Raw genomic sequence first — 24,065 nt, forward strand, 5'->3', positions numbered from 1 at the left:
TTCCAGGTGAAGCTGGTTGAGAGAATGCCAAGAGTGTGCAAAGCTGTCCAGGCAATGGCTACTTTGAAGAATATAAAATATTTTGATTTGTTTAACACTTTTTTGAGCACTTACATGATTCCATAATTATGTCTTCACTATTATTCTACAATGTATAAAATAGTTAAAATAAATAAAAACCCTTGAAATGAGTAGGTGTCCAAACTGTTGACATGTAATCTATCCAACTACAAAGCCACTTTTAACACCACTATAAGCAAAACGGCAAAATTTAAAAAAGGTTAAAAAGTGCCGAACTAAAATTACAATCTGTGAGAAGAATATCAAATTAAAACATTTATTTCTAGTGTACAAGAATTCATAAAAACTGAGCAGCTGATTTGTACAATCATAGACATGGCAACGAAGATATTGGGTCCCATTTTGACAGCTCTAAAAATGCAGACAGTCTACAGTATAACTGCAGCAGGTCACGAAAAAAAATTGTTTTTTTAAATTAAAAATACTTTTACTTCACAATATCCAGAGGGCTATCATTTGTACAGTGTAAGAGTGCACACACTTGATGCAATCTGCAGTATTCAAAATAAGTCTTGAATCAAGTGCCATAACAGGTATATGATCAGTAATTTCGGTAACATCCCTGCACATTTGTGCTGCCAAAATGCCGCCTCCTATATTTGAACATTTACCATCTTACTATCTGCCTTAAAATTAGATATGTTAGTCAACTCACAGTAGGTATAGTGGGTTAAAGTTTAGAATAATGAAAATGTGTTGCTATTTTCTTTTCTTCCCAGACACACACATTGGCAACATTATCAAGCTAGTACATATAGAGAAAAATATGAAAAGGGTTCCAAGCAGGTCCAGAGGAAATGTGAAAGGCTTTACAGTGAGTGAGTCAGTCAGTGGGTTGGAGCTCGACTCTGGCTCCACTGTATACGATGCAGTATTTACAAAATAGTCTTTATCCATCCAACTGAGTTGTGTTCAACCATCTTATCTTCTTCCCTATGGGTTCTCTCGCCCTCTGTCCGAGAGATCAGGCTGCAGGCAGTGGACGACGGAACAGCAAGATGTGGGGCTCTGGAGGGAGAGAGAAAAAGTGAGTGATTGAAGTTTAGGAAGTGAATGAAAACAAAAATGGCAGGTTGTATCCAATATATCTGTCCTTCCAACCAAAGTATGCACTAGTTTACTTCCCTTCACTGATTTGAAAGAAAAATCCTTCTAGCCCATACCTACAGTGCCTTGCAAAAGTAAGGCAAGGGGCACCACCAAGCAAACAGCACCATGAAGACCAAGGAGTTATCCAAACAGGTCAGGGACAAAGTTGTGGAGTAGTACAGTTAAGGGCTGGGATATAAAAAAAATTTCAAAAGTTTGAACATCCCACAGAGCACCATTAACTCCATTATTAAAAAATGGAAAGAATGGCACCACAACAAAAACCTGTCAAGAGAGGGCCACCCACCAGGCAAGGAGTGCATTAATCCGAGAGGTAACAGAGACAACCCAAAGATAACCCTGAAGGAGCTGCAAAGCTTCACAGTGGAGATTGGAGTATCTGTCCATAGGACCATTTTAAGCCATACACTCCACAGAGCTGGGATTTAATGAAGAGTGGCCAGAAAAAAAGCTATTGCTTAAAGAACAAAAATAAGCAAACGTGTTTGGTGTTCGCCAAAAGGCATGTGGGAGACTCCCCAAACATATGGAAGAGGGTACTAAAATTCAGATGAGACTAAAATTAAGCTTTTTGGCCATCAAGGAAAACGCTATGTCGGGCACAAACCCAACACCACTCATCACCCCGAGAATACCATCCTCACAGTGACGCATGGTGGTGGCAGCATCATGCTGTGGGGATGTCTTTCCATAGGCAGGGACTGGGAAACTGGTCAGAATGGTGCTAAATACAGGGAAATTCTTGAGGGAAACCTGTTTGTCTTCCAGAGATTTGAGACTGGCACAGAGGTTCACCTTCCCCCCAAAAAATACAAAATAAATAACACGAGTGGTTTAAGGGGAAACATTTAAATGGCAATGGCCTAGTCAAAGCCCAGACCTCAATCTAATTGAGAATCTGCGGTATGACTTAAAATTGCTGTACACCAGCGGAACCCATCCAACTTGAAGGAGCTGGAGTAGTTTTGCCATGAAGAATTGGCAAAAATCCCAGTGGCTAGATGTGCCAAGAATATATACCCCAAGAGACTTGCAGCTGTAATTGCTGCAAAAGGTGGCTCTACAAAATATTGACTTTGGGGGGTGAATAGTTATGCACGCTCAAGTTCTGTTTTTTTGGGGTCTTATTTCTTGTATTAAAATAAATAAAAAATTGCATTTTCAAAGTGGTAGGCATGTGTAAATCAAATGTTACAAACCCCCCCCCAAAAATAACATTTTAATTCCAGGATGTAGGGCAACAAATTAGGAAAAATTCCAGGGGGGGGGGGGGAATACTTTCGCAAGCCACTGTGCACCACTCCAATGCTTTCAGATTTGTGGGAAGTAGTGAACAAAAGGAGATATTATTGGGACTCAACCTAAGTCATATTGTGGACACCTGATAATTCTTTAATGTGTTCTAGTCGTCTCACAAGGCCATCCTTGATCCTTCCAAATATCTTGACTCAATTATTGGAAATCTGGAGAACTTTGGTATTGGATTTTGTATTTGAATGAGAGCACTGGCTGTTATTGCTTACATTTGTTTGGCCTCAGAGTGGAAATTAAGTTTCGCCCAGGAGAGGTATTAACTTACTTATCCTTGTTTTGCCTGTGCCGCTTTTTCTAAAGTTGTACAAAAAGGTTAAGTAGCCTGTGTTTACAAACACCACCAACGCAAAATGTTATTGGATACGTGGCAACGATGCTCTACTCAAAATTACAACCAACTAATTGCAGCATTTCCAAAAAAATGGAAGAGTCAAGTGGAAGAAAGTAAGGAACTTGTCTGTCGGGCCCGCATTAAACACCAAAATTGGCTAAAGAAAATAGAAGCCCAATGGGATGAGAGGATAGAAATCTGTTTACCGCCCTACTTTATTTATCATTATTACCAGAACGCTAACCAAATTTGCACAAGTAATAGCGAATTTCCATGGAGGATGCTAGCAAAATTAGCTTAGGAGCCCATTATCATTGGGTTTACTTGATAGCTACCTACACAAATAGCTAGCTAGAACAAAGTGTTAATAAGATAAATTCATTTAAAAAGATGAAAAGCAAAGTAAGTTCTCCAATGAAAATAAAACAAATTGCAATGAAAGGCAATCCAGCGCATAGTCAAACATATTCTGTAGGAGCTACAGAATGTAAATGTCCAAACTCACCAAAAAAACATTGTGCAAATGTATTTATTTATTTATTATTTTATTTGTTTTTACCTTTATTTAACTAGGCAAGTCAGTTAAGAACAAATTCTTATTTTCAATGACAGCCTAGGAACAGGGGCAGAACGACAGATTTGTACCTTGTTAGCTCTGGGATTTGAACTTGCAACCTTCCAGTTACTAGTCCAACGCTCTAACCACTAGGCTACCCTGCCGCCCCAAATTAAAGTTGACACGCTTGTCTGAAGGAAAAACAGTAAACCCTCTGGAGCCGCATGTGTACAAGCTGTTTCTTTTTGGAATCTGGAGTCGTTAGGGCAATGGATCTGCCTGCTCTGAAAAGTGGCGCAGCAGACAGGTCTTGAAGGAAGAGGAAAAATATATATAATTGCTTCAATATATCCACATCATTTTCCTGCCTCATGATGCCATCTATTTTGTGAAGTGCACCAGTCCCTCTTGCAGCAAAGCAACCCCACAACATGATGCTGCCACCCCCGTACTTCATGGTTGGGATGGTGTTTAATCAGCTTGCAAGCATCCCCCTTTTTCCTCCAAACATAACAATGGTCATTATGGCCAAACAGTTCTATTTTTGTTTCATCAGACCAGAGGACATTTCTCCAAAAAGTACAATCTTTGTCCCCATGTGCAGTTGCAAACTGTAGTCTGGCAATTTATGGCGGTTTTGGAGCAGTGGCTTCTTCCTTGCTGAGCGACCTTTCAGGTTATGTCGATATATGACTCGTTTTACTGTGGATATAGATACTTTTGTACCCGTTTCCTCCAGCATCTTCACATGATCCGTTGCTGTTGTTCTGGGATTGATTTGCACATTTCGCACCAAAGTACGTTAATCTCTAGGAGACAGAATACGTGTCCTTCCTGAGCGGTATGAAGGCTGCGTGGTGTATATACACTTGTGTACTATTGTTTGTACAGATGAATGTGGTACCTTCAAGCATTTGGAAATTGCTCCCAATTATGAACCAGACTTGTGGAGGGCTACAATTTTTTGTGGAGGTCTCGGCTGATTTCTTTTGATTTTCCCATGTCAAGCAAAGAGGCACTGAGTTTGAAGGTCGGCCTTGAAATACATCCACGGGTACACCTCCAATTGACTCAAATGATGTCAATTAGCCTATCAGAAGTGTCAAAAGCCATGACATCATTTTCTGTAATTTTCCAAGCTGTTTAACAGCACAGTCAACTTAGTGTATGTAAACTTCTGACCCACTGGAATTGTGATACAGGGAATTATAAGTGAAATAGTCTGTCTGTAAACAATTGTTGGAAAAATTACTTGTCATGCAAAAAGTAGATGTCCTAAACGACTTGCCAAAACTATAGTTTGTTAACAAGAAATTTGTGGAGTGGTTGAAAAATGAGTTAAAATGACTCCAACCTAAGTGTATGTAAACTTCAACTGTTTTTTAGTCAAGATGTGTTTTTAACGTAATATGTAAATTGTTGTGTTTGTTTATAGTTTTGTTTAATAATGTGTATGTAAATTGTTTTGTCTGAAACTTTGTTCCCCTTGCTGCTATTGGACCAGGTCTCTTGGAAAAGAGATGTTTATACAGGTTTTTCTCATTGAACAAGGTTTTAAAAACGTAAAAAATAAATAAATAGTAGTGGCAGTTGTACAGGTAACTCATCCAAAAGGGATTTGACTTCTCAAACACGGCAGGAAGTGAACACTATAGGATGCCCCATCTCCTTATTAATTTCAGCCACTTAAGCAAGCAAAAATAAATTATAAAAATGCATAATTAATGTCTTGCTGAGTTTTGTTAACACATCTTAAATGCTTCTTGTAATTTCTGCCCGGAATCAGACTAATTCTGTGCTTCAGTTGCACTTCACGCGGATGAGAAATCACAAATGGCCATTTTATCAGCAGACCGCACGCTGACTGAAGTGTAGCTACTTTTCTCCAGTATATTTCTCAGTTAAAATGCAAGATTCATGTAGCCAACTTTGCTTAAAGTTATTTCTATGTAAAACAGAAATGACGATGGCCATGCATTGTTTTTGCAAAAAAAGACCCTGCCTTGTTTGCCGATTTGTGACTGCCAGCCAAATAGCGTTGCACTTCTGTCGTCATCTGATGAAAATTAGGCAATTTTCTGCAGAATGTGTTGCATTAATGTTCTGTGAAGAAACAGGGTAGTTGCATGCCCCTGATCACTCAATTTAATCTTTATTTTTTTTATATAAAAACACAACCCATCAATACACAGCTGGATTCACCTGCTCCTGCTTTCTCCTGCTGTACTATTTACAAACAGACGTGACAGGCTCAACTTTTCGGTTAGCTTTGTAATGTAAAATATTGTGCCGGGTGAAAAGATCGTGTTGATCTGCTTTATCTCCCAATATATTGCACAATTTGACTGCAGGTATTTATTTAAAAAGTAACTACAAATATAAAATTGTATTTAAAAAACTTCAAATAGTCTAAACAGTATTGAAAAACCATCCCGTGGCTATATCCAAATATACTGCCCACTCAGGACTTTATTCTGTGTGTGTTCAGTGAACGGTCTGGTCTCTCTAATGATGCACATAAGGCAAGCTCAAATAAGTTAGTGTGACACACCCAATGCAGCCAACCATATGTTCAATAGATGTCCATTGTCCATTGCTGTTCTGGTTAGTGTTTATTGGCTTATTTCACTGTAAAGCCTCTAGTCCTGCTCACTATACCAGATCCAACCTATTAGTTCCACCACCCACACATGCGATGACAACTCCTGGTTTCAATGATATTTCTAGAGACAATATCTCTCTCATCATCACTCAATACCTAGGTTTACCTCCACTGTATTCACATCCTACCATACCTTTGTCTGTACATTATACCTTGAAGCTATTTTATCGCCCCCAGGAGCCCCTTTTACTCTCTGTTCCAGGCGTTCTAGACGACCAATTCTCATTGCTTTTAGCCGTAACCTTATCCTACTCCTCCTCTGGTGATGTAGAGGTGAATCCAGGCCCTGCAGTACCTAGCTCCACTCCTATTCCCCAGGCGCTCTCTTTTGATGACTTCTGTAACCGTAATAGCCTTGGTTTCATGCATGTTAACATTAGAAGCCTCCTCCCAACGTTTGTTTTATTCACTGCTTTAGCACTCTGCCAACCCGGATGATCTAGCTGTGTCTGAATCATGGCTTAGGAAGACCACCAAAAATTCTGACATTTTCATCCCTACCTACAACATTTTCAGACAAGATAGAACTGCCAAAGGGGGCGGTGTTGCAATCTACTGCAAAGATAGTAGGACAGAACTCTGCAGGCTATCCAGGTCTGTAACCAAACAATTTGAACTTCTACTTTTAAAAATCCCCCTCTCTAAAAACAAGTCTCTTACCGTCTATAGCACGATCAAACTTGATTATCTTGAGGAAGTAAAAGTCGTAACAAGGTTTCTGTAGGTGAATCTGCGGAAGGATCATGCTATAGACCACCCTCTGCCCCCAGCTGTGCTCTGGACACCATATGTGAACTGATTGCCCCCCATCTGTCTTCAGAGCTCGTGCTGCTAGGCGACCTAAACTGGAACATGCTTAACACCCCAGCCATCCTACAATCTAAGCTTGATGCCCTCAATCTCACAAATTATCAATGAACCTACCAGGTACCTCCCCAAAGCCGTAAACACGGGCACCCTCAGATATCATCCTAACCAACTTGCCCTCTAAATACACCTCTGCTGTCTTCAACCAAGATCTCAGCGATCACTGCCTCATTGCCTGCATCCGTAATGGGTCAGCGGTCAAACGACCTCCACTCATCACTGTCAAACGCTCCCTGAAACACTTCAGCGAGCAGGCCTTTCTAATCGACCTGGCCGGGGTATCCTGGAAGGATATTGATCTTATCCCGTCAGTAGAGGATGCCTGATTTTTTTTTTTTAAATGCCTTCCTAACCATCTTAAATAAGCATGCCCCATTCAATAAATCTAGAAACAGGAACCGATATAGCCCTTGGTTCTCCCCAGACCTGACTGCCCTTAACCAACACAAAAACATCCTATGGCGTTCTGCATTAGCATCGAACAGACCCCGTGATATGCAGCTTTTCAGGGAAGCTAGAAACCAATATACACAGGAGTTAGAAAAGCCAAGGCTAGCTTTTTCAAGCAGAAATTTGCTTCCTGCAACACTAACTCAAACTTTCTGGGACACTAAAGTCCTTGGAGAATAGGAACAACTCCTCCCAGCTGCATACTGCACTGAGAATAGGAAACACTGTCACCACTGATAAATCCACTATAATTGAGAATTTCAATAAGCATGGATCTACGGCTGGCCATGCTTTCCACCTGGCTACCCCTACCCCGGTCAACAGCACTGCACCCCCCACAGCAACTCGCCCAAGCCTTCCCCATTTCTCCCAAATCCCAATTCCAGTCAGCTGATGTTCTGAAAGAGCTGGAAAATCTGGACCCCTACAAATCAGCCGGGCTAGACAATCTGGACGCTTTCTTTCTAAAAAGATTCTGCCAAAATTGTTGCAACCCCTATTACTAGCCTGTTCTACCTCTCGTGTCATCTGAGATTCCCAAAGACTGGAAAGCAGCTGTGGTCATCCCCCTCTTCAAAAAAAAAGGGGGGGGGGGGGGGGGGGGGGGGTAACACTCTTGACCCAAACTGCTACAGACCTATATCTATCCTACCCTGCCTTTCTAAGGTCTTCGAAAGCCAAGTCAACAAACAGATTACCTACCATTTCGAATCTCAACATACCCTCTCTGCTATGCAATCTGGTTTCAGAGCTGGTCATGGGTGCACCTCAGCCACGCTCAAGGTCCTAAACGAAATCTTAACCGCCATCGATAAGAAACAATATTGTGCAGCCGTATTCATTGATCTGGCCAAGTCTTTCGACTCTGTCAATCACCACATCCTCATCGGCAGACTCGACAGCCTTGGTTTCTCAAATGATTGCCTCGCCTGGTTCACCAACTACTTCTCTGATAGAGTTCAGTGTGTCAAATCGGAGGGTCTGTTGTCCGGACCTCTGGCAGTCTCTATGGGGGTGCCACAGGGTTCAATTCTTGGACCGACTCTTCTCTGTATACGTCAATGATGTCGCCCTTGCTGCGGGTGAGTCTCTGAACCACCTCTACGCAGACGACACCATTCTGTATACTTCTGGCCCCTCTTTGGACACTTAACAACCCTCGAGACGAGCTTCAATGCCATACAACTCTCCTTCCGTGGCCTCCAATTGCTCTTAAATACAAGTAAAACTAAATGCATGCTCTTCAACCGATCGCTGCCTGCACCTGCCCAACATCACTACTCTGACTTAGAATATGTGGACAACTACAAATACCTAGGTGTCTGGTTAAAACTGTAAACTCTCCTTCCAGACCCACATCAAACATCTCCAATCCAAAGTTAAATCTAGAATTGGCTTCCTATTTCGCAACAAAGCATCCTTCACTCATTCTGCCAAACATACACTCGTAAAAATGACCATCCTACCAATCCTCAACTTCGGCGATGTAATTTACAAAATTGCCTTCCATACTACTCAACAAATTGGATGCAGTCTATCACAGTGCCATCCGTTTTCTCACCAAAGCCCCATATACTACCCACCATTGCGATCTGTACGCTCTCGTTGGCTGGCCCTCGCTTCATACTCGTCGTCAAATCCACTGGCTCCATGTCATCTACAAGACCCTGCTAGGTAAAGTCCCCCCTTATCTCAGCTCGCTGGTCACCATAGTGTCACCCACCTGTAGCACGCGCTCCAGCAGATATATCCCTCTGGTCACCCTCAAAACCAATTCCTCCTTTGGCCACCTCTCCTTCCAGTTCTCTGCTGCCAATGACTGGAACGAACTACAACAATCTCTGAAACTGGAAACTCATCTCCCTCACTAGCTTTAAGCACCAGCTGTCAGAGCAGCTCAGAGATTACTGCACCTGTACATAGACCATCTATAATTTAGCCCAAACAACTACCTCTTTCCCTACTGTATTTATTTTGCTCCTTTGCATACCATTATTCTTTATTTCTACTTTGCACATTCTTCAACTGAAAATCTACCATTTGTGTTTTACTTGCTATATTGTATTTACTTTGCCACCATGGCCTTTTTTTGCCTTTACCTCCCTTCACACCTCATTTGCTCACATCGTATATAGACTTGTTTCTACTGTATTATTGACTGTTTTACTCCATGTGTAACTCTGTGTTGTTGTATGTGTCGAACTGCTTTGCTTTATCTTGGCTAGGTCGCAATTATAAATGAGAACTTGTTCAACTTGCCTACCTGGTTAAATAAAATAAAAATTTAAAAAGATGCCCCGTCTTAGCCAAATAACATCTGTGTTTTACCATCATGGCCGAAATGCTTGAACAACGTCTTATTTTCAGGTGACAGACAAGAACAGATTTGTATTTGGAGACAAAAAAAACAGTAGGAGTCAGACCTCATGATCTGCTGATGGCAAGAGACCCGTATCAAAGATAGCAAGTAGCCTATAATACAAAAAGTCAAGCCGATGGAGGCTGAGCACCATCTTGTTACAAACAGGGATCTTTGAGCTCTCAACATGAATGTAGTGTATTCTAGGGTTGGGCGATGTCAACCTTTGTCCTAACGTGATTATGTACCTATAAAAACATTGTGATATACAATGCCATCACCACTATTGTCCAAACCCAAATATTTTTATTTGATATAAATAACAAAACCTGCTAAAACGCAGTTGGGCTACATTGTGAAATCGAATGCAATTGGAAGACGAAAGATAATGTTGAAAGCCTGGGCAGAGGCTAACCGCAGGAAATTGCAAATCTTCTGTGTGTCAGGGGCATAGGCACTGGGGAGCAAGGATCACCCAATCAAATTGAGCAAACAAAAATAAAATGTTTATGCCCTTTACTTGTCAGTGTTCCATAAAGGACATTGTCTTTTTACCTAAACATGCAAACACAAATCAGAATTCATACAGGGATGCAAACTGGTGAGGGTCCAAAAAGGTGACACTTCTCTTCTTTTTTTGCACTGAAACATGCAAAGAAAATCAATGCTAGGGGGAAATGCAGGTTAACTAATTAAACAACAAAGAATATAATCTACGTGATCAGTCTGTGTATAAATAAGTGGTTAATGTGAACCTAACTCTCAGCTAAAAAAATGTAAAGAAAGCAATCCAATGTTATTTGTTGCCTAGAGATTTTACTGAAAATTACACTCAAGTCTTGAGAAAAACACTAATATTGCAGTTAGCCATGACAACCTTTATAATAGAATGCTTGTGACCACACACACACACAAAATATATAAATATTGCATTTGGGAAAAAACAACTTAAAGTAGAAATAGAATGAAAACAGGCATTCTATTTTGCTCTATTCTAGTGGCCAGAAGGCTACATGTTCAAAAATAACATTCACATGAGTAAAAAAAAATATCCTCACACACGTTACTGTCAAGTTCAACACAACAAAAACAATATATTTGGGCTACACTGCACATTATTACATTGTACACTTTCTGCCTGTAGACATCTGTTCTACAATATGCCAGCAGAGCATAATACCCTTTGTTGACATAATTTCTCTCTTTCAGGCAGATAGTACACCTGGCATACCCCTTTTAATCCAATATATTGAAAACCTGAGAAAGAGGGAAAGTGTGTGGTGTTCCTTTCACCTCTATAGTAGCATCCAGCTTAAGCCAGGCTCAGCTCCAGCTACACTTGATCCCTGAATCCACTTGTTTAACAAGTAGCACCTCATTCTGAAAATTAACCACATACCGAACAGATGGCGGTTAGCTAGTTTCACAGATTGCCAGGGTCCAGTAAGAAACTAACGTTATCATGTTATAACTTGAGGAACGGCAAGGAGTCGTAAACCAGTTCATAATATAGTGAATTGGATAGGTTACTAATGTTAGCTCATCTGATGTTGTAACATTAGCTGTCTGACTTTATTAGCAAGCTAATTTACACACCATAACTTCAAATAATTGAGTTTGTGTTGGATAACTCACTCCTCTTCGTTATCGCTTCCTTTCCAGAAAGCATGCTGATACTGTAACTAGTAAGTTGGTTGACTCTTCGTTCTTCAGTTGTGTGCTGCTCTGCATGCCGTTATGTTAACGATTGGCCTTGGACACAGCCAGTATTACTCCAAACGCGCATCACTCGTTCGCTTACAGCCAGTAGTGATGCAGAAATGAAGTCTGGAAACAAAACGCATTTTCCATTGATCTCCACAATTGGTTGTATAAGTGTCCACCCCCCTTGTAATTGCAATCCTAAATTAGCTCAGATGTAAACAATCACAATGTTAATTGGCCTCCATGTTACATTTTAGTGATTCACATTTTCAGGATAAATTCAGCAGTTCCTGTAGGTTCCCTCTGCAGGGTAGTGATTTGCAAAGCAAACATGAGCACCAAGGCACTTTCAAAAGAACAAAAGAACAAAGGCCTTGAATATCCCTTGGAGCACAGTCAAGACTATTATTAAGAAGCATAAGGTGTATGACACCACCAAGACCCTGCCTAGATCAGGCAATCCCTCCAAACTGGATGACAGAAGAAGTACGAGACTGAGCAGAGTGGCTACCAAGAGTCCAATGGCAACTTGGAAAGAGTTGTTTTTATGGCCAAGGCTGGTCAAAATGTGACCATATACCAAGCACTCCACAAATCTGGCATGTACGGCAGGGTGGCAAGGAAGCCACACCCCCACTAAATCAAGAAAGCCCACCTTGAATCCCGTTTGAAGTACGCAACAAAATTGTGGCAAAAGGTTGTGGAACTTTTTGTCCTAAATGAAAAGCACAACATTTGTCACAAACCCAATACATTACCTCTATAGTGTAGCATGGGGGTGGCAGTATGTTATGGGGATGTTTCTTACCTGTCAGCATGAAACCGATCCAAAGCACCCAGTCAAAAAGGTACAGTGGAATGGCTAAGGAATAAAAAAAAGTAACTGTCCTCGAGTTTCCCCAGTCAGCACCCAGACCTAAATCCAATCCAAAAATGTTTGACAGAACTTGAACAATTTTGTAAAGAAATTGTCAAATATTGCCAAAACTAGGTGTGCAATGTTTGTTGGGATAGGTCTCAGACTCACATCTGCAATTGCTGCCAACAGGTGCTTTGACCATGTATTAACTCGAGGGGGGTGGAGTCTTATCCAAGTATGATTTCAGTTTAGTATTTTTAATATACTTATTGGGAGAAAGAAATCCCCATCAAAATACATCAGTTTAAGGTAGAGATGTTTTTGTTGTTGCAATTGATGGAGTCTCAATCCACCGCATCCACCAGTGTTGCACTTCCGCATCTGTGGTGAAAGGGGGTGGCAGAGCTAGAGTGGTGTTTGTCAGACCATGAGACATCCCGAAACTGTCTGGTAGCATCCGAACAGTTTGGACTACAAAATAATGGGACCCCACTTTGGAAAGAGGATATTCTTACAAACGCGATGGTGTTCTCCATAACACATTTCAGCAGCCTGTAGTGCCACTTCCGGAGAGGATGGGGCGTAATACAAACAGTGGGTAATGACTGCTGCAATACTTCAACAACTACAGTGGCAAAAAATTAAAAAAAAACTGAACCCTTTGGAATTACCTGGATATCTGCTTAAATTGGTCATCAAACTTGATCTGATAGTCTAAGTCACAACAATAGACAAACAGTGTGCTTAAACTAATAACACAAATTATAGTATTTTTCTTGTCTATATTGAATACATCATTTAAACATTTACAGTGTATGTTGGAAAAAGTATGTGAACCCCTAGCCTAATGACTTCTCCAAAAGTGAATTGGAGTCAGCTAACCTAGATTCCAATCAATGAGACGAGATTGGAGATGTTGGTTAGAGCTAACTTGCCCTATAAAAAAAAATGTATTAAATAAATAAATTTGAGTTTGCTATTCACAAAACGTATTGCCCGATGTGAACCACGCCTCAAACAAAAGAGAATTACAATTAAGAATTGTTAACTTGCATAAAGCTGGAAAGGGTTACAAAAGTATCTCTAAAAGCCTTGATGTTCATCAGTCCATGGGGATTAAAATATGACAAAACGCATCATGACAAGAGACAACACTACATAAGAGACTGAAGACAACATAGCAAGGCAGCAACACAACATGGTAGCAGCACAAAACATGGTACAAACATTATTGGGCAGAGACAAAGTTCAAGAAGGTAGAGACAACAATACATCATACAAAACAACAACAACTGTCAGCAAGAGTGTCCATGATTGAGTCTTTGAAGAGATTCAGATAATAGTCCAGTTTGAGTGTTTGTTGCAGCTCATTCTTCTTAAAAATGGAAGAAGTTTGGAATCACCAAGACTCTTCCTAGAGCTAGCCGCTAGACCGAACTGAGCAATCAGGGGAGAAGGGCCGGGTCAGGGAGGTGACAGAGAAGCCCCAGAGTTCATTTGTGGAGAATCTCTGCAGCACTCCACCAATCAGGCCTTTATGGTAGAGTGGCCAGACAAGCCACTCCTCAGTAAAAGGCACACAGCAACCAGCTTGGAGATGGCCAACAGGCACCTAAAGGACTCTCAGACCATGAGAAACAAGATTCTCTGGTCTGATGAAACCAACATTTACATGTTTTGGCCTGAATGCCAAGCATCACGTCTGGAGAAAACTTGGCACTGCTCATCACCTGGCCAATACCATCCCTACGGTGAAGCATGGTGGTGGCTGCATCATGCTGTGGGGATGTTTTTTAGCGGCAAATATTGAGAGACTGTCAGGATCGAGGGAAAGACGAACAGAGCCAAGTACAGAGAGATCCTTGAAGAAAACCTGCTCTAGAGCGCTCAGGATCTCAGACTCGGGCGAAGGTTCAACATCCAACGACCCTAAGCACACAGCCAAGACAACGCAGGTGTGGCTTCAGGACAAGTATCTGAATGTCCTTGAGTGGCCCAGCCAGATCACAAACTTGAACCCGATCTAACAACTTTCTAGAGATCCCTCAAAATAGCTGTGCAGCAACGCTCTCCATCCAACTTGACCGGATCTGCATAGAATGGGAGAAAATCTCCAAATACAGATATGTCAAGCTTGAAGTGTCATAAGCGGCTGTAATAGCTGCTAAAGGTGCTTCAACAAAAGTACAGAGTAAAAGGGTCTGAAAATGTATGTACGCGATTTTAAAATTTTATAAATTTGCAAAAAGGTCTAAAACCTTTTTATTTTTCATTATGGGGTATTGTGTATATTGAGAGGGGGAAAAACTAATGAATCCTTTTTGGAAAGGCTGGAACGTAACAATGTAAAAGGGAAGGGGTCTGAATACACTCTGTTCTGGGTGCCCAACTTCTTTATTTTTGCCTAGGACACGCCTTAATGACTAGCCCTATAAAATCTGTCAGGGACTGTCAGTGTACCTGGTTGATGGATCATGTAGTGTATCCAGCCTTGACTCTGCTGGACGCCCAGGTTCCTCCACTCAGTCTCTGACATCAGATGGGTCTTGGGCACACGCTTGGCAATGTCCTTGGGCAGCATCACATGCCTACAGACAGAAATGGAATGATACTTTACAGAGTCACGTTGTGTCAACATCACAGGGCTGGGAAGGAAGATAGCTGCCAAGCAAGACGTGTCAGTACTAGCTATATAGCTAGATCAAAACCGTTTTAGAAGAAAAAAGTACCGTCAACTTACCTATACTCAAATTTCTCATCATCGTATTTGTCAGAGTAATATATCTGCTTCTGAGACATGATGCCAACCTGAAAAAGACAAAAGCAATCAGTTTAGTTAATAAAGTCCAAGGAAGATGAGTGAAGGAATGGATTAGTGGCGAACAAAAATGGTGCTTGTGTGATCTAGTAAATCCATGCCTAGTTCCAACTTTTGTTGTTGGAGTGAAGGTTTTGGACCGATGGAGTTACCTGGGAGATCCGTTTGACATCTTGATGAAACGCACAGATGCGTTGCATCAGTGAGGATAACAAGTGGGCTTATTTTTTCTGTGTTTAAGGAGCATGCTTTGAACAAGATTTCAGATTGGAAGGTGTCGTGTGGATCTGTGAAGTAAGGGCGCCTATCAAGGGGGTTCTCTGGAGTGGCGCTAAAAGTGAGTGCAAAGGATGTAACTGAAAAGTAGCTGCAGTGGTGGTATGGTGGCTGGAGAGAGAAGGCCCACTCATTCATTATTTTGGTCTTTAAAGAAGTCTCTCACACATATTTTTGGGTTGTGAGATATCCTGTATGAGACATCGTGCCCAAATCCATGTAGTGTGATAAATGTAAAATATTTGGACATGTCAATTGTATATTTTGGGAGAATTATTGTATGGCAGTTGAAGCAAAATGCTGCAATTGTGGTGTCGAACATGCACCCTAATTCCTAAAGTGCCTTGTTACGTGAAAGCGAGAGGTGGCAAGAGTAAGCGCTGGTCAGCGTTTCTCCTATCCGGAAGCAGTCAGAAGAGGAACGTTGAAGAAAACATGTTAGTTAAAGACCAGGATCCTGCCATGTTAAAAAGGTGGACTTTGTATTGTTTACTGCATTGGTTATAAACTGCACAGTGCAAACAAAATAGTACATCCGAGAAAATAGACATTGTTGCGACTGCGGCTGAAAGTTTAGGGACTCAGGGATTTTACATTAGAGGCATTACAAGGAACTATGACCGAAGGAGTGGGATGGGTGTATTTATGTATTTCTTTGTTTTGTTGCCATGTTTTTTTGTTCACTACCCATGCAATAGGTGGCAGCAATACACCTAGTCGGTTAGTCTGCCAACAAACCCCATTGAAGTAAAGGCAATAGAAATGAGACATAATTACAGGTTTGTCAGATCAATGCCCCTGCATAGCGCATCATAAACTAAGGTACCGTTATTTGTTTAAGGCAACAAGCTTTGGCTACGAGCTAGCAAACAAATCTAGGCTGGACACATTACATTTTTAACAATGCTTTAAGAATAAAAAAGTAGTTCAATGCATCTGCGGTGGAGCCCTGTTTCAAAATATTACCATATCCCAGCTGCATGCTGTAGTTTTGAAGTGATCATGAAAAAACAGGCCTTATTTTTGGGCATTTTTCACCCTGCCAGCTCCTATTAGTTCTATTGAACACTGTGGCACCAACTCGCCTTCCGAACCCCATGTTGTTGTAATGTCAAAATGGCAACTACGCTATAGTTGGCAATTCAGACCTGCTCACGTTGTTTATAGTTACAATTTTAACAAAAAATAACTCTTTACTCTGAGGTCGTCACATTGTTTACTATGGGGAAATATAGGCATGTCTGTCTATTTTACCAAATATCTCCAGAACAAACTTTTATTTTTTATTGGACACCACTTTAATCATGAGATTCAATTTAATAATATATTTCTAATTATGTACGGCTGGGAAGTGTATCTCGTTGTCATCAAACGCTAGCCCCGAAATACCTTTTGCCCTTGGAACGCTGAGCTCCCCCCAATGTTGTCCCATGGAGAAGCATGTTGGCATAGTTCACCAAATATCTCGCAATGTGTATATTTATACATTTCTTCAATTCGGACACCATTTCAAATCATGAGAATCCCATCTTTCTAATTGTGTGAGCCTGGGCAGTGTATCTCATCAAACGCTAGACCAGAAATAGTCAGAAATTGCCATTATTTTCCTACTTCCTCGTTATGCAGACATAAGCACACTTGGCACCATTGATGTGCGGATGTTTACTTTCTACACGAGTTGTTCTTTTTCCAGATTCGTCCTAAGAACAAATTATAGTGGTAAAATAAAAAGCGATACATGTGTGCCATTTAGGCTAAATGGAATTCTAAACTTCACTCCAGTCAAAACAGGTTCTGCGAACGTTCGATTACATTAATTTGCTATGGGCTCGCGCTAGTGTTCCAGCTTAGCCAACGTTCTTAATTAAGCCGTTTTTCAGCCTTGGGTGAATTGACACGTTTTATTGTCCCGCCTAATTACACATAACTAGCTACTCAAGTCAACCATTGACTGTTCTAGCTAACATAGTTACAAAATGCCACCCAACAACTGTTGAAACTCGCTAAATTAGCTGGCTAACTACTCTAGTTAACAATAAAATGCATTAGCGAGCTTAGCTAGCTACTAGCTTTGACAACACAAGTAAAGCACAAATCACCTTTATCCACGTGGCTTGTTCCAACTGATTGTACTGGTGATTTCCTAACGAGAATCTAGATATATCACAAAATAACTGTTGTTTCTAGAATATTGTCCTGCTTCTGATGTGGTCGATGGACCTTTTTCAAGTTTGCTGCAAGTTTCCCTCTCTAAATGTTAGCTACTGATCCGGCCTTTCACCATTCAAAAAGCCACCGATGCTTCTCATTGGTCAATCCTCTCACAGAAATGATCATGTGATTTCCCTCGGTCCTGTCATTGGTTAGAATCTCTCTCTCTATATATATATATATATATATATATATATATATATATATATATATATATATATATATATATATATATATATATATATGCCAATGGGATTCGTATCTCATTTATTTATCGATGGATTAATCGAACCTCCTCATTTATATATATATACCACAAATGCAAATTCCATCTAGACACTGTTGCCCTAGAGCACACAAAAAACTATACATACCTTGGCCTAAACATCAGCGCCACAGGTAACTTCCACAAAGCTGTGAACGATCTGAGAGACAAGGCAAGAAGGGCATTCTATGCCATCAAAAGGAACATAAATTTCAACATACCAATTAGGATCTGGCTAAAAATACTTGAATCAGTCATAGAGCCCATTGACCTTTATGGTTGCGAGGTCTGGGGTCCGCTCACCAACCAAGACTTCACAAAATGGGACAAACACCAAATTGAGACTGCATGCAGAATTCTGCAAAAATATCCTCCGTGTACAACGTAGAACACCAAATAATGTATGCAGAACAGAATTAGGCCGATACCCGCTAGTTATCAAAATCCAGAAAAGAGCCGTTAAATTCTACAACCACCTAAAAGGAAGCGATTCCCAAACCTTCCATAACAAAGCCATCACCGACAGAGAGATGAACCTGGAGAAGAGTCCCCTAAGCAAGCTGGTCCTGGGGCTCTGTTCACAAACACAAACACACCCCACAGAGCCCCAGAACAGCAGCACAATTAGACCCAACCAAATCATGAGAAAACAAAAAGATAATTACTTGACACATTGGAAAGAATTAACAAAAAAACAGAGCAAACTAGAATGCTATTTGGCCCTAAACAGAGAGTACACAGCGGCAGAATACCTGACCACTGTGACTGACCCAAACTTAAGGAAAGCTTTGACTATGTACAGACTCAGTGAGCATAGCCTTGCTATTGAGAAAGGCCGTCATAGGCAGACATGGCTCTCAAGAGAAGACAGGCTATGTGCTCACTGCCCACAAAATGAGGTGGAAACTGAGCTGCACTTCCTAACCTCCTGCCCAATGTATGACCATATTAGAGAGACATTTTCCCTCAGATTACACAGATCCACAAAGAATTTGAAAACAAATCCAATTTTGATAAACTCCCATATCTACTGGGTGAAATTCCACAGTGTGCCATCACAGCAGCAAGATTTGTGACCTGTTGCCACGAGAAAAGGGCAACCAGTGAAGAACAAACACCATTGTAAATACAACCCATATTTATGCTTATTTATTTTATCTTGTGTACTTTAACCATTTGTACATTGTTAAAACACTGTATGTGTAATGTTTACTGTTAATTTTATTGTTTATTTCACTTTTGTATATTATTTACCTCACTTGCTTTGGCAATGTAAACACATGTTTCCCATGCAAATAAAGCCCCTTGAATTGAATTGAATTGAATGGAGGAATGTATAACGCCCCACCCAGCAGAAGGTCGACCAATCGCGTTCACTTCATCATGCTGCGTCATAAGGTTGTAGTGATGGTCATTCCGGCTCTTTTCAGTGAGCCAGCTTGTTCGGCTCAGCTCACCAAAAAGATCCGTCACATTTCGTTCCCAAACGGCTCTTTAAAAAAATGTGTTTTGTATTTTTTCAAGTCTTGACTATGATTGGTGTTAAAACAATTCTAATGAAATTATTAAATGAAATCATACTCTACCTTAACCACAATGTATTTAAAAATGCATTGGTTTGTTATGAAGTATAATGCTATTAAACATTTGCATTTAAAGTATAACTTTTTAATGTATTGTAATGAAACAGGCAGGGAAGCAGGTCCCGAACCGTCAACCTTCTAGCCCGAAGTCCAGCGCGCTATCGACTGTGCCGCAAAAGCATGCTCCCGCGGCAGTTGATATCCGCGTTTATAAACCCAGGGTCGTTTTTCTACTCCCTCCTTTCAAAGAGCCCGTCCTCGCGCTAGCTTGCGACTCTACGTCTTATAGGAACGCGCTCACTGGCCAAGCATACGCACTGTCGTGGAAGCAAGGTCCGATCCCACTTCTGACACCAGTGTAATGAAACGGCAGAGAGCAGGCCTCGAACCCTCAACCTTCTAGCCTTAAGTCCAGCGCGCTATCGACTGTGCAGCAAAAGCATGCTCGAGCGACAGAGTCGATATCCGCCGCATAACCCCAGGTGTCGTTACAACAACAATTTGCAAAACTGCAGCATCCCACAAATTGAAATAAATGTAAAAAAGAAGGATGCTATTACACATGTGCATTTAAAGTACAACTTTTTAAATGTATATAAACAAAGTGCATGTAAATATAACAATTCAAAACGAATACAATCTGAACAACATAATAATGGAATATTGCACCATATCAAAGAAAAATAAATAACAATGTGCAAAACTGCAGCATCCCACTTAAAACATTAAACTGGTCCCTCTTTTCTCTCTCTTTATTGCCATGTTATAACCAGCAGCACTCAGCAATGCTGACCAGATGTAGCTTTTATGAGAGATTTGCATTCAGAAATGCAAGCTGCCTCACTTTCGAGAGGCTGATGCAGTTTCTTCTCTCAGTAATTATTTGTCCCGTTTTCGAGAAGACCCTCTCAGAGAGAACAGATCTGGCCACTATGCAGAGTCTCCCTATCATGACTTTAGTAAGCCTTGGGTAGACAGAGGCCTTGTTCTTCCACCAGCTCAGAGGATCTGCAGATCTTTGGAGGACGGGCTCCTCCAAATAGGATCGGACCTCCATTATGGCATCTGCTGAGGGATTCCTTCGTGCTACATCCCCAGTTGCTCTCTCGTCAAACAGCATCCAAAAAGCAGACGTTTGTGGCACTACTGCTGGTGCTTCTGCTCCATCTGCTCCCTCTTCTTCCTGTTGCCCTGGTGCCTGAGCCAGCTGAGTGATGGGGCTGTCCCTCCCTGCTGCTGAGTTTATTCTTTGAAGAGCCTCATCAATCGCTCTGGCATCACTGAAGGCAAACTTCTTAAATCTGGGGTCAAGTGCAACGGTTTCTGATAGCATGTGATTATATTCCATACTGTGTAACTTTCATAGGGTGTCCATCAACTATGTCACATGTCCTGTGGTTGCATTTGCTTCTCTCTGGCGGCTGGCTGTGATTCGCTGCAGACGCTTACACAGGAGTATCATTTTTGAGGCTGTCACATAGCTGAAAAGAGGGAACAGTAACTTATTAGTTCAGGTTCATGTTTTGTCTACTGATACTACATTCTCATCTACTGCTCATATACAGATATAATACTGGATTAAATAATGATGTAGTAATAACTGCTTACTGTACCTCTCTCCACTGATCTCCACAGTGACCTGCTCAAATGGTTCCAGGACTGCACACCTCCTCCACCACCTTCCATTCCTCTTGGGTCAGAGCATCAACAGGTGCATTGACAATGGCCAGGGTAAAGATGATGGCATCCTTTGACTCAAGAAATCGCTACAACATATAAAATGTTGAATTCCACCATGTAGTGCAGTCTTGTTTTGGCCTCAGCTCAGGCATCCCAATCTGGCGTTGTGTAGACTTTAGTTTTTCAGCGTCTACTGTGCTCCTATGGAAGTATTCCACATCTGCTTTCACGTTGTCCACAGTGGGCTTCATCACCTTCAGAGCATCTCTTACAATCAGGTTGATTGTGTGGGCAAGACATGGATGATGGGTCCCTTTTAAAACTTTCATGGCTTTGGTTATGTTAGCTGCATTGTCGCTAACACAACATACCACTTTTCCATCTACTTACAATTCTCTTGCCACTCTCAACAGTTCCTCTGCCAAGTTCTCTGAGGTGTGTCTGTCGCTGAACTCAAATCAGTCCAGAAGACAGCTAGACATTGAAAAATCTTCAATGAAGTGACATGTAACCGACATGTAATAAGTGGTTACCCCTGATGTCCAGCAGTCAGTGGTAAGGCAAACTGCAGTAGCTTTTTGGACTCTTTCCCGCACTGAAGCCTGTGTGCTCTCATACAGTTGTGGAATAAGTGATTTTGATTTTCCTGCTTGGAATTGGACATTGGATTTAGACTTTTGCTATAATTTCTAAAACCTCTGTCCTCCACGATTGAAAATGGCTGGAAATCGGTGGCAATCATTTAAGATAATGCAATATCAATTTGGCCTTGTTTTGCTACAGACATAGACTGTGGCATAAACTGGTGCATAGAAGCCTGCGTTGCTGTGGGTCGTGGAGTAGGGCTACTTGACTGAGTGGATACATCTCCATGTACGGAGGTGCTGGCTCCACCACTATCACTAGCAGGCCCGCTAGTCTCTCGAAGCTCCGCTACAGCTTCACAGTTGGGTTCACAGTTTGCATATGCCGGTGTAGGTTGTGTGTAGAACCGGCTTTATATGAGATTTTGTTTTGGCAAATTCTACACTGTGCTCTAACATTGTCTACATTATTAAAATGTGCTTCAGACTTATTTTCCAGCAGTTGTTTTCACACCTGTCCTTCCTCTCTCTCCTCGGCTGCTAAGTGTGTGACTGTGAGTGAGTTGGCTCGGCCCTCCCTCATGCATCTTTGGTTCATTGGTTGACACTGCGTGTCTGATTGACAGCAACAACAGATGAGGCTGTTAGTCTGAGCAGACAGAACGAATGTGTGCGCTTGAGCATTTAGGCCTGTATTATTTTATTTATTTTTTCATTCTTTGAATTAGTTAATTCTATTCATTGAAATCTTTTGATTATTAAATCTTCTGATATGTGAGCCGGCTCCCAACGTTCACCTACAAGAAAGTCAGGGTATGAGTCGAGAAGTGTGCTTATTTTCCTCGAAAGTACGTAATGTCACGATTCCAAAACTATACAGTATTACATATAAGTTAATTGCCTCCCATCTCTGAAAATATTTGTAATGTTGTACTAGAGCTCAATTGACTCCCATTAACTCCTCGGTAGCATTCCAAACACTTAAAAGACACACCCTATCACCTCAGCCCTCAGATTAAATGGACACTTCTGATGACGTGTCATGACGTCTGACGAGTAGACACTTGCAGAGCAAGGGGCGAGGGAGGAAGGAAGGATTTTAAATGGACCACTATTTCCCGGAAATTCCGGTAGCTTGTGGATGCTTTATATGCGCTACAGTCAATTATGATTGCATGTCTACTTATATTAACTATATAATTATGAATATACGCCTATTGTATGATAGCTAGAACATTAATTAGCTAACTAACGATACCCTAGCCTAGCTACTTCTGAAGAAGAAAAATGCTTTATTTCTACAATTTCCAAAAGCTTACCAAACAAATACATAATTACATTTTTGAGACGTGTTTGTGCATTAGTAGCACAATTTCTAACTTATTTACATTCGATTCTACTTACACTTGTATGTTGAGTCAATATTGACGTTGAGGTTTTAAGTTTTGCAGACTTTTCTTAGCAGATGTACAATCATTGCGAATTGAATTATGGGGCGTTTCAGGCTCCGAAGTGAACATGACTGTACACTCGCAATATCCATTAAAAACGAGGGCTGAGGAGATTCCCAAAGGGCTGAGGGTTTAGGGCCGAGGGCTGTCTACTTTGAGTTTGAAACGCACCCGTTAAAACCTCTTTGGGATAGGGGGCATCATTTTCACTTTTGGATGGTAAGTTGGTGGTTGAAGATATCCCTCTAGTGGTGTGGGGGCTGTGCTTTGGCAAAGTGGGTGGGGTTATATCCTTCCTGTTTGGCCCTGTCCGGGGGTGTCCTCGGATGGGGCCACAGTGTCTCCTGACCCATCCTGTCTCAGCCTCCAGTATTTATGCTGCAGTAGTTTATGTGTCGGGTCAGTTTGTTATATCTGGAGTACTTCTCCTGTCCTATTCGGTGTCCTGTGTGAATCTAAGTGTGCGTTCTCTAATTCTCTCCTTCTCTCTTTCTTTCTCTCTCTCGGAGGACCTGAGCCCTAGGACCATGCCCCAGGACTACCTCACATGATGACTCCTTGCTGTCCCCAGTCCACCTGGCCGTGCTGCTGCTCCAGTTTCAACTGTTCTGCCTTATTATTATTCAACCATGCTGGTCATTTATGAACATTTGAACATCTTGGCCATGTTCTGTTATAATCTCCACCCGGCACAGCCAGAAGAGAACTGGCCATCCCACATATGCTCTCTCTAATTCTCTCTTTCTTTCTCTCTCTCGGAGGACCTGAGCCCTAGGACCATGCCCCAGGAATACCTGACATGATGACTCCTTGCTGTCCCCAGTCCACCTGACTGTGCTGCTGCTCCAGTTTCAACTGTTCTGCCTTATTATTATTCGACCATGCTGGTCATTTATGAACATTT

The 24,065-nt window shown here is 41.4% G+C and overlaps 1 protein-coding gene across 1 annotated transcript; it reads right to left on the reverse strand.

Annotated features, from left to right (window-relative positions):
* Positions 1 to 328: 328 nt before the first annotated feature.
* On the reverse strand, positions 329 to 17,685 carry LOC139391842 (CDC28 protein kinase regulatory subunit 1B). Its single transcript, XM_071139435.1, has 4 exons — positions 17,487 to 17,685; positions 15,034 to 15,101; positions 14,754 to 14,881; positions 329 to 1,089 (listed from the first exon to the last, which is right to left on the reverse strand). The coding sequence occupies exons 2-4, from the start codon at positions 15,090 to 15,092 to the stop codon at positions 1,046 to 1,048; spliced, it is 231 nt and encodes a 76-aa protein (XP_070995536.1). The 5' UTR covers positions 15,093 to 15,101; positions 17,487 to 17,685; the 3' UTR covers positions 329 to 1,045.
* Positions 17,686 to 24,065: the final 6,380 nt, after the last annotated feature.

Source organism: Oncorhynchus clarkii, chromosome 32 (assembly GCF_045791955.1).
Source record: "Oncorhynchus clarkii lewisi isolate Uvic-CL-2024 chromosome 32, UVic_Ocla_1.0, whole genome shotgun sequence".
NCBI classification, from domain to species: Eukaryota; Metazoa; Chordata; class Actinopteri; order Salmoniformes; family Salmonidae; genus Oncorhynchus; species Oncorhynchus clarkii.